Source organism: Cygnus atratus, chromosome 2 (genome assembly GCF_013377495.2).
Source record: "Cygnus atratus isolate AKBS03 ecotype Queensland, Australia chromosome 2, CAtr_DNAZoo_HiC_assembly, whole genome shotgun sequence".
NCBI lineage: Eukaryota > Metazoa > Chordata > Aves > Anseriformes > Anatidae > Cygnus > Cygnus atratus.
The window spans coordinates 95,451,055-95,465,345 of NC_066363.1; the positions used below are offsets into that span (position 1 = coordinate 95,451,055).

Here is a 14,291-nt window from a genome sequence, read left to right on the forward strand (position 1 = left end):
GAAGGGCTACAAAGCTGTTGCAGGGCCTGGAGCACAAGTCCGATCAGGATCAGCTGAGGAAACTGGGGCTGTTTAGTCTGGAGAAGAGGAGGCTCAGGGGAGACCTTGTTGCTGTCTACAACTGCCTGAAAGGAAGTTGTGGGGAGCTGGGGGTTGGCCTCTTCTCATAGACAACCAGTAATAGGGCTAGAGGGAATGGTTGTGCCAGGGGAGGTTTAGGTTAGAAATTAGGAGACATTTCTTCTCAGAAAGAGCAGTCAGGTATTGGAAGGGGTTGCCCAGGGAGGTGGTGGCATCACCGTCCCTGGGGGTGTTCAAGGAAAGGTCAGACCTGGCGCTTAGGGACATGTTTTAGTGGGTGACATTGGTAGTAGGGAGACAGTTGGACCAGATGATCTTGAAGGTTTCTTCGAACCTTGATGATTCTACGATTCTATGATGATTTAAAATAGTAGTGTGTAAATGATTACAGATGGCTAATTTCTTATATTAGGACTGAGTTGCTGTATCTGAGTAATTTTCTGTTATTACAAGTAGCACTGTGTGGTAGGTACCATCCTATTCTTTATTATTATTATTTATATTGCAAAACAGCCATTTTGGTACGTGGTAACTTCCATGTGCACCTACCTGCTTACACCAGAAAGCACGTGTGCAAAGCGTACATGGGGATTAGGGCTGAAGATGCATCTTGCTTCTGTTCTTTTCCATAAAGAATAGAATGAAATTACCTCAAAAGCAGTGTTAAAAATAAACCCAGGGCACAGGATGGGAGGTGGAGGGCAGTCCCTGTGGCCAAGGGGCAGCCTTTCTCTCTGGCAAGCCAAAAGGCCTTGGGGAGCCAGCCCCAGAAAAGGGGCCCTCAGCCGTCCTGACCCTCCTCCTTCTTCCACAGGAGGGCATCTTCTAGGCAGCTCCCAACACAGCTGCCTTGGGCCATGCGTGGGCCACTCAACGCTGGGCATCACAGAGGCTTGCTGAGGTCACAGTGGCCACCACTGCCCCACCTTTGCTCGGGACCCCCCTCCTCTGGAGAAGAGGAGTCTCAGGGGAGACCTTATTGCTCCCTACAACTACCTGAAAAGAAGGTGTCGGGAGCTGGGGGTCGGCCTCTTCTCACAGATAACCAGTGACAGGACTAGAGGGAATGGCCTCAAGTTGCTCCAGGGGAGATTTAGGTTGGAAATTAGGAGATGTTTCTAAGAGTAGTTAGGCATTGGAACGGGTTGCCCAGGGAAGTGGTGGAGTCATCGTCCCTGGGGGTGTTCAAGGAAAGGTTGGACGTGGTGCTTAGGGACATGGTTTAGTGGGTAACAGTGGTGATAGGGTGATGGTAGGACCAGATGATCTTGAAGGTCTCTTCCAACCTTGGTGATTCCATCATTCTCTGATTTTCTATTTTAGTATCCCTAGTTGTCCCAAGGCTCTAAAATAAATAAAAATACATGAAGAAAAAGTCTTTAAATCAGTGTTTTGGATCAGTAGACAGTTACAGAAATGACTGACATTCTCAATTAATCTTGAGGAGAAATGAAATTGGTCACTGGACTGCAAGAATCCGGTAACAGATTTTTAGTCATCTGAGCAACTAGGCAACATATAAAGTGTTTAACAGTGTATCTGAGTACAGTCAGCTACAGACAAAGTACGCTTTTATGTTAGGTTGATTACCAAATTTTTAGTTGGAAGAGTCTAGGTGAGCTACCCTAGCACAGTATTGCATTTGCTATTTTGCATTCATGGAAGCTATGACTTCACCAAGTAAAAAAATATAGAAAACAAAGAAGATCAATTTCCTGACCAATCTCTTTTTCATATCCAAGTTTTTTTGGCCTAAAAATATCCTCAAATAATTAAGTAATTGAAAAGTAGACAGTCTCTGTTTCTTCTTTTTCTCTTTTCATCAGTAATTGAGAGCCTGGATAAAATATACTGCATATAAAACCTGCTTAAATTCTTTTCTGAAACACCTTTCCATATGGATATGCAGTTTAGCACAGAGGAGGTCTGTTACAATGTGCAAGTAAATGTAACTTTTTACAGCATTTATAGTAAAAACTAACTATAATTATCCTTGCAAAAATGTGAATTTAAAAAAGAAGTAAGGGCAATCTTCTAATTTAACAAAGTCTGGATTTTTAGATAAGGAATCACATTTGGTCTCCATATGACTGATATAAGACAAAACAGACTGTGGGATGGCATATGAAGACCATTTTAACGGTGTGACAAAAGAGTATGATCCCATATTTTCCTATATGATGGGAACTGCACAGTTTATTTTAAACCTAGTAAACAGAAGCTGGAACTATTTACCTTATGTTTCATATCCATCTTTAGAAAGGCTGAGGCCTAATGTTCGAATTTGCTTACTGATGAAGCTATAGCTGTAGAAAAGACAAAATATACTGGAAATCTGCAATGTATTTTCTTAGAAAGCTTGGTGAGATCCTCCACCCCACGAGTTGTGCTATGCAGCAGCACCACTGTGTAAATAAGGTTTGTCTGCTATCCTTGCAACATGATCTGGAGATATGTCCACCTAGAAGTGCCCTGAGAACGTCAAGAACTTTTGGGTACTGTGTGGTGGCACAGTGTGAAAGGAAACCTTTTCACTGTATGAAATGCCTCAAGGAGCACAGACCCTTCCCTTTTTCCTTTTAAGTCTTATGAGACTCCCTTAAGTCCTATAGAGAAAAACTGGCATTAAAGATTCAAAATCTGTCAATAATATATTTGTCGTCATACAAATATCTTCCCATTTTGCAGGTTCTTTTCCAAACGGATTTTGGCTAGTACAATAGCCCCTACAGTGAAAAATAAATAGTAGTTCTAGATGAAAAAGGGAGACATAGACAGTCTTTATATAAATCTCCTAACATCATGCCTAGGTGGTACAGGTGCCTCAGGGTGGTTTGCCCTATCTTTCCACACCTCAGCCCAAGACAAGGAGAGCTGGCCACCACACCGCTTACGTTTCTGCCACTGAAACTGCACTTTCACTTGATTCTCATTGTGACTGTTTTTTTTTGTTTGTTTGTTTGTTTGATTGTTTTTGATGTGGTACGGGAATATGCGAGGCACTCAGCAGTTTCTGTCATTGCCCCTGCCCTGGTCTCTCTTGCAAATTTTCCTGCTGTTTCCAGATGGTTTTAATCTTTACTCCTCCATCTGGCAGTAACCACTTAAGTCCTTTCTCACCTACCATGAAGAAGATCTGCCAGACCACCAACAGACTGAAGAGCAAAGAAAATAAAAAGGCAACCAAACTACAGAGGTGACAAATAACAATTTGAACATGCATGGAAAGTGTGTATAATCGTTTTGTAGGTTTATCTGTTCACTGGCTTGAGTTGCTCCCTAGACCTAGCAGATCCAATGTAAAACAAGCATTTTACTGGAGATGATACGCAACTCCTGTATGAAGTGAACGGATTAAACTGTTTATGTTCAACTGCTGAAAACATTCCAGAAACTGATGTCAATGTCAGAAACCTTATTAGGTTTCAGAGGAGGTAGGAAAGCTTCAGTCTAATCATAAGATAGGAGGTCTTCAGGCTTTTGGGAATGACATCTGAAGGGCATTTAGATTGTTTTCTATAAAAGGAAAGGGCAAATTTCCAGTACATATATAATCACTGGTAGCATTTATGTTGTCATCCTCTCTAAAGCAGTAAAAAAGTGCACAAATGGTGGATGATTGGAGAGGTCAGTGAAGTGCTCCATTCAGCTGTAATTGTGGAGTTTTTAAAAATTCTTTTGACATCAGAAAATATCATGTTTTTTTAACTCAGCTTTTTGCTATGATTAGTTAATTCATGCAAAATCAGTAAAGAAACAGAATGGCAAATTAAAAGCAGTAAACCAGGAATGTCATTTTGCACTAGTGATAAGTAATCAGCAAAATAAGTTCACTCTAAAATTACTGCTACCTTCCAACACTTAACTCCAAATGCACAAATGCTCAACAAAATTTGTTTAATATGCTACCACCTTGCAGATCTGGAAAGAAGTGCTGTCCCGTGTACAAAACTGCTGATGCTGCAGAGAGTATTCTCCCTTTTCCTGCTCCCTCTGGAGCACTTCACAAGACTTTCTTATCTCACATGGAAGATGTGGATACACTGCATTATTTAATCAACATTTTTAAATTATCATGGCCTTATAAAATCTGGCTATCTTCCTATTAGGGAAATGATGTGAATCCATTCTCTCTAACAGGATTTCAAAACATGTTATGTTTTTCAGTTCATCATTTTTCTGCCTGAGTTTTTCAGTTTTGAGTAATGAATGGACATATGCTTTACAATTTTGAAGCAAATTTGCATTAGAGTATAACTACATAGTGGAAATAAAAAGGTTATCTGCAACTGACCAAACAGGAGTTCAACATTTCAGTAACACTTTTCAAAATAAGGAATAATTCCAATTACTTGTACTTGGTTAAAAGTGGTGGGATGCTTCAGTCAAAGCATGAGGGGAGGTTTCAAAGAACAAGGGAAACAAAGCACTGCACCAAGTGGAAGCTTACATTGTTTGTAAACCTCTTCATTTCATAAAAGTATGAAACTGGAAATACATGATAGAAAGAATGCAGAGCTGGGGAACTGAAGGGACAGTCCTGTGGCAACTCTGCAGTGTGAAGAAAAAGTCATTCTGATGACCATGATTCACCTTAAATTTTATGTAATTTCCATAATTCCAGACCATGAGGAATGGCTTACTGTAACATAAAGATTAAAAACAACAACAAAAACAAAACTAAAACTTCATATTAATCTCAAGCATAATTTAGAATTTCAGAAAAAAATGTGTCTGTAATGCAGTCCTGTTCACATGTAAATTACATATTTAGAGCTATATTTGATCAACTTATCACGCAGACTTCATTTCATACTAGTCAAAAATGATGTTGAACATAGGAGGTTGTAACAGAAATTTTAGGACTGGACTTTTATCATTGATCAAGGAGAATTGGGTAGCTGTACTGATCCCCAGACCAACATTCGTAGCATCCGAAATGTTGTACTGCCACTTCATGTTGTCACTCATTTGAGTTCTGTGGTCAATGATTATTTGCTTTCCATCAGCAGCTGTTAGGGTGGAGTCATAAGCTCTCAGGGACAGTAAATACTGCCTTCCTGATTTCTATTTTATTTTAGGAGATATTTTTTACAAAGATCTTTATTCTTCTGTTCAGGGTTTCTACAGAAGTCCAGGATAAGAATTGGTTTTAAATGTTATTGTGTTGCCTACTGCAGTATTTGCAAGGAAAGTTACAAATCCTGGGACTGTGCAGTGCACAGCACAAGGCTGTTTGTTCTTCTTTTATCCCCATGTCTATCTCTTTATTTGTTACTTTTTTATTTATTTATTTATTTTTACACTATATGAGTCCAGGAACAATGCCTCACATCCAAAAAGTTTGATGGAGGAAACAACTGAGCATTAATGTTGTTACCACTAAAATCTATAGCAAAATTCACACTAGCATCAAAAGCAGCAAGCATAAGCTCTAGCAAATTACTTAGACCTCTCTAAAGTCCTTCACCTACAATTCTGTGTTTCAGTTGGTGGAAATGTGATTTTTTCCTTAGCTTATGTAATAATCATTATTCTCCTGCATGAGACATTTTACACACATTTTTTGTCACAAAGGGAAATTGCAGAGCCTACAGGGACAACCAGGTACAGAAAGTTATGTTTGGGTTGATCTCACTTTAGCTGAAGATCAGATCCAGTGTTTCAAAGCAGAAAGCAAAAATAGCTTTGAGGATTTCAGAGTATTCTGTAAAGCAACACTGAATAATAGCACACACAGCTCTGAATAGCCAAAAGGAACTTTCTCTGGTACCTAACAAAAACAGCATCTCTTAGAAACACATATAAGAAGCACCTTGTGTTCTTAAATTATGTACACCATTAAAAAGCAGTTTCACCATAACCTAGTCCATACCCTAATCGTAGGCAGCATAGTGTCTAGTACCTGTTTGCTCTTTATGCCAATTGTTTGATTTATTATTATTATTTTATTATTATTATTTGTTTGTTTGTTCATTTGGGGGTGTTTGTTTTTTGTTTTTGATGTAAAAATTGAGAGGTTCTTGCAGGTTTCTCTGAGCATTAATTATAACTTCTCCATCATTCAAACAGTCGTGGGAGTCTGCAAGTCCTTTTGATTCTGTGCTTTTATACACTCTGCTTTCAACAATGCTACAAAACTTCCAGCCATATTAAATTTTGCACAGGTTTGCTCCAGTTTTTTGATGATTTATACTCCCTTCTAAGCTACTGCTGCAGTTTCCATAGTAAATGGTCTTTGATTTAGCTCATAGTTATCATTGAGAAAACATCTAAAACACAGCAGTGTTTCATACATTGTTTATCAGCCATTTGCCAGTGACACAAGAACTGCAGGTGAAAGGAAGGATGACTTCAAGTACATTTATTTTCATGGCTGTGTATTCAAGCTTTCTGCCTCGTAAAAAAAAAAAAAAAAAAAAAAAAAAAAGTCCTAAAGCTGATAAATGTGACTGACACTGATAAAGAGAGTGATTTCAGACATTTTCTTTCTGTTTTGCAGTAGAGGTGACCTCGTCTAGCGGTAACTTATCATGCAGTTGTTTCCTCTGATCTTTGCTTTTTAGTACATTCCTTTGCAGGTTCTTGGGACTGCAGCCATCACAGGTTTCTTTTGAGTTGTTAATGTGTATCCTACACATCCTCAGTCTGCTGAGAATAGACTTAACTACCTCTGAATCTGTGAATAGAGATGAAATCTGAATTCAAATATTTCAATCTTTATTTTTATAGCCGGACCCTGCGGGCAGAGACATCTCCATCCGACCGATCCTGGAGCACTGTGAGAACACACACATGACAATTTGGCTTGGGATTGTCTATGCATATAAAGGGCTGCTGATGGTAAGCATAGTTTGTTCTGCATAATGCTGCTTTCAAGCTGCTATTTACTGATAGGCATGAATGGAATTATATTTGCTTTCCTGATGGCTGAGAGTGAGTTAAAACTTTCTTGAATGCATCTTTCATAATTGGGCCTGCTCTAAAGTTTATTAAGTGGTAATATGTGGATATAAGAATACATAAAACTAATAGAACACTAATAGCATTAAAGCTGAATGCTATAAATACACCACAAACCAAGAAATTAAATAGTGAAAACATGGGTCTATGAATGAGACGATTAGTAAACTCAGCAGCCTGATCATCTGAATTCCTTTACGTTCTCCAAAAGGGTGGGGCTAGCTTATTCTAAAAGTTTGCCTCTGAGTTGGAAATGTCCTTCAGGATTTGTCACAGGATATGTGAGATGAATTTGAAGTCAGAGTCAAAATAGCCCTGTTTTCACTGAGACCCATCTCTAACAACAACAACAACAACAAAAAAATATTTTGTTAATAAAAATGAAATTCAAGAACCAGCAATCTCAAACCTTGATAGATTAAAAAAAAAAAAAAAAGTAAAAGTGACCATTCATGATTAAAAGCTCCTGAGAACCTAAGCCTGAAGGCTTTTAAAATATCTGATTTTTGACAGCACTGACCAGCTGAACACCTACCTTGGACTAAGCCCCATCTGGATCCTAAGACTAGATAAACATTTGCTTACACTGCCTGAAGGGTTCAATCTGTTCTGTGCATTTGTAGCATGCCTGCTCACTGGGACACCCATGAAAGACTGGGTCAGCTGCTGCCACTCAGCACTGCTGGTGCTGCTGCCTTTGGGAAGCCAGGGAGAGCGAGATGCTAGTGCCTGGAGAGCACATCTCACTGCTCTACAGCAAACGGCTGCTCTACCAGGCTGCAGAGTCCTGCTTGTTTTCATGCTGCTTTTTGCAGGCTGAAAGATCTTTAAATACGCAACACAAAGTTCACAGGAAGGGACAAGAGCTTTTTCTATTTATTCCAAACACTCAGTTGCTTTGTGGTCAGGCTGGTCTGCTGGGGGCAGAGAAGGGGGTTGCACTGAGCCCCTCCACTTCCTGGGCTCTGATCCTGGAGCTACTCACCAGAAGAAAGCCTTCCTACCTTCCCATTTAAAAATTAAATACAAAAATATGACTAGCTGTAGATGCCTATTTTTAGGAGGGTGTCCAAGCAGGCTGTGAAACCAAGAGTTATAGGACATACATGATCACCCCACAGGGGTCAGGATTTAGGAGAGATTCCACATCTCAGCGTTTCTTACTGGGTAGCTGAATGTAGCTCTGGATTCATGGCAACCACAGCATGCAGGACGGCATCAAGAGACTTTTGTTTTGAGGGCAAGGCTGCAAGAAGTTAGGAGCAGTGACACTGACCAGCACTGAGGCCACGGTTTGACAGTAAGATAGCTAACTAAGATGTCAGCTTTAGTACCCAATTGCTGACAAGGTATTTAACCTTATTGTCTCTTTTCTAGCATATCCCTTGATTACTATTCAGATGTATTTGTCAGTAAATTTCTCCTCTTCACTTCGAGTATTTTTCCCTTTAAATACTTAATTTTGCAAGAGTTTTTTAGGTAATACGTTAAAAGGAATAACTGGTTTTCCATACTTTTATTGCTTTCCAACCTCTTTGTACAGAAATTTCAAACAGTTCATTTCACATTTTCCCAGGTAGAAGTTGTCAGTGTTCCCTATACAATGGCTAAAGACATTTTTTCCCTGCTGTTCTGTTCAAAAAGCAACATGTAAATAAGTTTGTTTTGTATAGGGCAGTGTAAATGAACAAATGAAATTAAAATGCATTAAATAAAACACTGCAGTTTTTTTTCTTTTGTAAAAATAACTTTAGTAATATTTTCAATGAAAAGTGCCATTTTTTAGTAGAGACAGGAAAAATAATGTTAAATATTAAAAAAAATAAAAACAGGTAATTTTCTTTGAAATGTTTATTTGTGTTCAGGTTGTTCTGGACAGTAGTTAAATTGCACTGGTTCTCACTGGATCATTGCCCTAGATTGGTTTGTTGTCATGTCATTTTACTGTATTCTACAAGATATGTGACTCAGTTTGTTTAAGTTTGCAAATGCCATTTGGTATTAGTCATTATAATTATTTCAGGCACACAGTGTTTCATAACCACCAGTGAAATATATACTTTTATTACTCCAATGCCATTTATCACATAAATCTCTATATATGAAAAAGAAAGGCACTGTAATGAATTGATCAAATAATTGCTATGGTGTCCCACTCTTCTGTAATGCATACAACTGTGTGATATCAGGAGAACAGGATTGATGCTTTTAATCTCATCACCAAACATGTTTCAGACTTTTTTACTCCAGATATAGCTTGCCTTTGGAATAATAAAACAAAACAAAGCAAAGCAAAACAAAACAAAATTAAAACCAAAACAAACAACAGAACGTCTCACATTACTGTACCATTTTATAATGCTTTATCTAATATGAATCTCAGCAGTTTGTAATAATAAGATATTTAGTTATTTATTTATTTTTTCACATACTTTATACTAAGAGCTAGTATTGGCAACTACAGCACAGTGCAATATTTAAGGTAAAATGACTTATTGATTTCCTTGGGCCAAAATTATGTATGGTGAATTCTTGTTGTCTCAAAGTGAGAAAACAGAAATTAAGTTAACCTAGAAAAGTACTTTCCACTATGTTTTGAACATATAGACAAACACTGTTCATGCTTGTGACCTAAATGCACTAATACAGTAAATAAATCATTCAGGATAGGGCAGAGCAGAGAAGGGCAGGATAGGGCAGGGGAGGCAGGACAAGGGAAGACAAGGGAAGCCATTAGCTGCCAGGAGGAACAAGTTTCTTCTGTATGAAAGTAAGCAAACATTAGAAATCAGATTCATAGTTCTTCAATTTCCTTTAAAGTCATGCTTACTAACTGCATGAAAGCCTCTCAGTTGTTGGCTTCAAATTCTTCAGGACTGGTGACCAGAGGATAATAGAAAGATGACAACCCTGAATCTTGCCTTTGTCATTGCATTAGTCTTTTTAGTGACCTTGGCCAACCCCCATCCTGTACTGGATGCAGTTTTTTCACATCTCAGGTTCAGCTCCTAAAAGGCTACGTGCAGGCTCAAGGCCTCTCTGTGATTACATGGCGACCATCAGTTGCAGCATGTCTAATTTTAATTTCTGATGGTGTAGACACAGTTGAAAACTACCTTTATTTTGCATATTCCAAAGGATGATAGAAATCACATCATCTCGATCTTGCCAGTGCTGCATTACTAGTATCTTTCTGGGCAGTATGAATTTATTTTCCAATCTCAGAAAGAACAATACCAGATTAAGGATGGATTGGACTCCTCTAGCGTACTTTGTATATTAATCATACACACTGGATTTGTCTACAGTTTGATTCCCCTCTTTCTGCTAATGCATTTAATTATCATTAGATTTAAGGTGTTCATATGTTGGAAGTTTAATTTTTTGCTGATGTAATATCACATATTACTGAGAAACACAATCTCAAGGTCAAGGTATATTTTCAACTTGGCCATTGCTGTGCATACCAAATCCTACTTTTGCCATGTAAACATTAACATATTTTTTTAGAGCTGTAACTATTATTACTGACCACTTCTGATACACAGTTTTTAATGTATGGTCCTTAGTTTACCTTGCTAAGGACAAAAATATCATGGTGGAGAAATGAAAAACTGATGCATATACATGATGGGACTTGGTAGAGGTCACTAAGAGGACTGATAAGAACAAGTCAAATTCCTTCTCGTGATTCACATTCCAGTGTTCTGTTTTGGTCACTATGGTTGACACGTTGCACAACATGACTCTGTAATTGATTTATGATGCTAAAACTACTATTAATTCAACTAAAATATATCTTTGTGATAAATGTTCAATCTTAATTTCAAGTTTGAAAGAATCCCTGTACTTCTTGAGGATCTCTAATCAATAGGCAGAATTTTGTCTAGCTCTGGCTAAACAAATCTTGGTGGGTCCTGCTTATCTATTATCCCTCTTTCTATAAAATAACTTGATATGTTTATTGCTAGACAAACTACCCTGAGTGTGGCCAAATTTCTGTGACTTTTCTAAAAATCTTACTGTGTTATGAAAATGACATCTATTAATTGTTTACCCTTCTCCACCATTGCTTCCTCTGTATCATTCTTAGCAATTCTGTTATAGTCTACTTCAAGTCAGAAGTAAATGTGGGATAGCATTAGGTTAGGAATTTTTGTAAACCTATCCATTTTCATTGCCTTCTCATTCATACATGTCTAGATCTATCACTTAGATTTCAATCAGTTTAAATTTGTTATATGGATTTTTTTACATATTATTTTAAAATCACCATACTATATTGAAACAAACACTACTGATAAATCCAAGCAAGCTGCATAAATCTGACTATCTTTGTTAAGTCTTACAATCTCACTGGGAAACTAATAGCATGTTGAATTATATGGCTTTTTTTTTTTTCTTTTTTCAATTTATTGCCTGAGATCAGGTATCAGACATTTCATTAATTTGTTTAAGATATAAATTACAGCAATGGCTCTGTAATTGCTGAAGTTGTTCCATTTTCTCTTTTCCCATACAACCCCTTTATATCTTAAGTGGAGCTTTGCCAGAATTCCAATAAATATCAACAATTAAGTCCAGCAGTCCAGAGAGTTTCTAAATCAATTCCTAAAGCTACTGTGTGCAAACTACCAGGTATCTCTGATGACAACAGCTAGTCTTGACAGTGTGTTCAAGAGCTCTCTAACTGCTGCAATATACTGGGTTTCACTGTTTTGGCAAGACATGGATGCATTGTTCCATCTCTTTATAAATATAGGACAAAAATATTAATTAAGAATATCTTATCATGCATCATTACTATTGAATTTGTCAACTTCCAAGGAATGAATCAGTCAGGAATCTTTTTTTTCTCACACTTGTTAAAGAAATGTTAATTAATACTCTTAATGCTGTTAGCCATTCATTTTCTTTATGAATTTAACTTTGTATACACTTTTGTAGTGTATTAAAATACACTATTTCCATTTTAGAACCTTAATTCATAATCGCTAGGATTTCCTCTTTTTAAGTTTTGATACATTATGTCTATTCTTCTGCCAATTTTATTGCTTGTTTGTTCCAAATTCCACAACAACCAAAACATTTTTTAAGCTGAGGAAAGCTTTTTTACATTTATGAAGTTTAGGGCAGACAGTTTACAGCACATACCCAAGCATCTTTCTGTAACTGTTTGTAAACATTCCCCTCACTTCCCCTGTTCCCCCTCTTTCTCAGCTACCCTTCCTTCACTTTGATAGTTAATAGAGCAATCTATTCATATTATTTTTCTAATGGTTCCACACATTTGGGAGTAGATTTGCAGTAAGTCATTAATATCATGTTTTAGAGTTTAGGCTGCAGTGTCCAGTTGCACAGTCGGCGCCACGTGCTCCTGCATTGGGGTGATGGAGCATCTCACTGTCGCATCAGGTGCTTTAAACCCTCACTGTACATCTAGCCTATGAACACTGCAGCTGTGATTTGTAACCTGCACTGCTCATTTTTTCTGTTTTTACTATCTTTTTTTTTCTGTATTCACTCAATATAGATTGGATATAAAGATATATTTATTTATTTATTTTCTCTATGAGGAAAATCAAGCAGTGGAGCAGGTTACACAGAGAGGCTGATCAGTCTCCACCCTTTACTATTTTCATCACCAGACTGGATAATGTCATGGTCAGCCTGGTCTGGTCTCCTAGCTGAGCCTGCCTTTTGAGCAGAAAGTTGCACTTGATGATCTAAAGCCAGGTTGGATGGGGCTTTGGGCAACCTTGTCTGGTGGGTGACGTCCCTGCCCATGGCAGGGGTTGGAACTGGGTGGTCTTTAAGGTCCCTTCCAACCCAAACCATTCTGTGATTCTGTGATTCTGTTTCCTGAAGTCCTTCCCAATCCTATGGTTCTATATGAATAATTTGTATATTCTTAATTAATCTCCTCATCAAATTAATACATGTTCTGTGTAGAAGAAAAAATATATAAATTAATAGTCTCAAAACTCTGTGAAAATTCCTAATTATATCTCAAAACATCTGTAATTTTTAATGCATTTGCTTGCATTCTTTATTAATTCTCTTCATGATCAAAAAGAGTACTCGGGAGAAGGGACTGCTTCCTCAGTTAAACTGCATGGTTCCAACTCATTTATGGCACGTTTAACATCAACCCATCTGTCCCATCTTATAAGCATTAGAGAGGAAGGTAGTTAAGTTTTACGGTGGAGGAAGGTAGTTTATAGTGGTACCAGAGATTTTTATATATCTTTAATTAAACATTGACAGTATTTTAGTGTCCTAAACATAAGTTACCATATGGTTTCATAGGATAATTTTTCCCTACTGTGACCATAAGGAAATTTCAAATTTGTTTTTGAAATACTGCAGATATTGCATATTCCCTTATGTGTCTCTTTGCATCACTTTCATAGAACAGAAATAGATTTAAATTGTAACACACCCTTGTTTTTATCAGAGATGTTTGATCATTTTAAAGTGTGATTGTGGTGATCTTTTGCCAGAGACCATATAAAGCTATTCCAAATGGATATTTGCTAATAACTGTTACTATAATGTGTTTCATGACTAAGTAGAGTTTACATGGAGGAAAATCAAATACCACCAGAACAGAAAGAAGGCAGAAGATGTTATTAACCTGTTTATTTGAAAGGTTGGAACATAAAGTGAAAATTTTTATCTGGATGCATGTTAGTGTCCACAGCTTTGTGCAGCTGCTGTTCCACCTTGGTCTGTGCAGGACCCTACTAAGTGACCTGCAGCTTGAGGGACTTTACCGTGACCTTTAAGGAAAAAGCTCTTCAGCTGAATAGCTGAATATCTCCTCTTGCAATTCAAAAAATGTTTAGCTGTTGTCTTAATGCTCAGTAGAAATATTAAGCTTCCCTTTAGTACTTTCTATCTAAAGCAGCTCTGTGAAAATGAGTTTGTAAAAAAAAAAATAAATAAATGCTGACTCCTACCTGATCAGGGGAGTGAATGGTGTTTTAAAGTCAGATTGTGCTGTGTATGTAGGAGACCTGTAAGGGTGTAGTTTGTTGTTCAGTTTGCCAACTTGACTTGGTGTGCTGGCAAATAGGAAAAAAAAATAGATCACTCTTCTATAAATTTTCCTGAAAACTGCTCTGTATTCTTCATTGCTTGATTCTCCAGTAAAAAATTAAAATGCTTTTTTTCCAGTTTTGAAAATTCTCATTGGAAAAATGTGCAGCCATTTCACTGAAATGCTTATGTCTGTGATGATATAA

General features: G+C 37.5%; 1 protein-coding gene across 1 annotated transcript in view; it reads left to right on the plus strand.

The window, feature by feature from the left end:
* The window catches only part of GABBR2 (gamma-aminobutyric acid type B receptor subunit 2), a 473,013-nt gene that overhangs the window by 428,271 nt on the left and 30,451 nt on the right, over positions 1–14,291 (plus strand). The window contains 1 exon segment of the mRNA XM_035550670.1: positions 6,814–6,924. Coding sequence (XP_035406563.1) covers positions 6,814–6,924 — 111 coding nt within the window.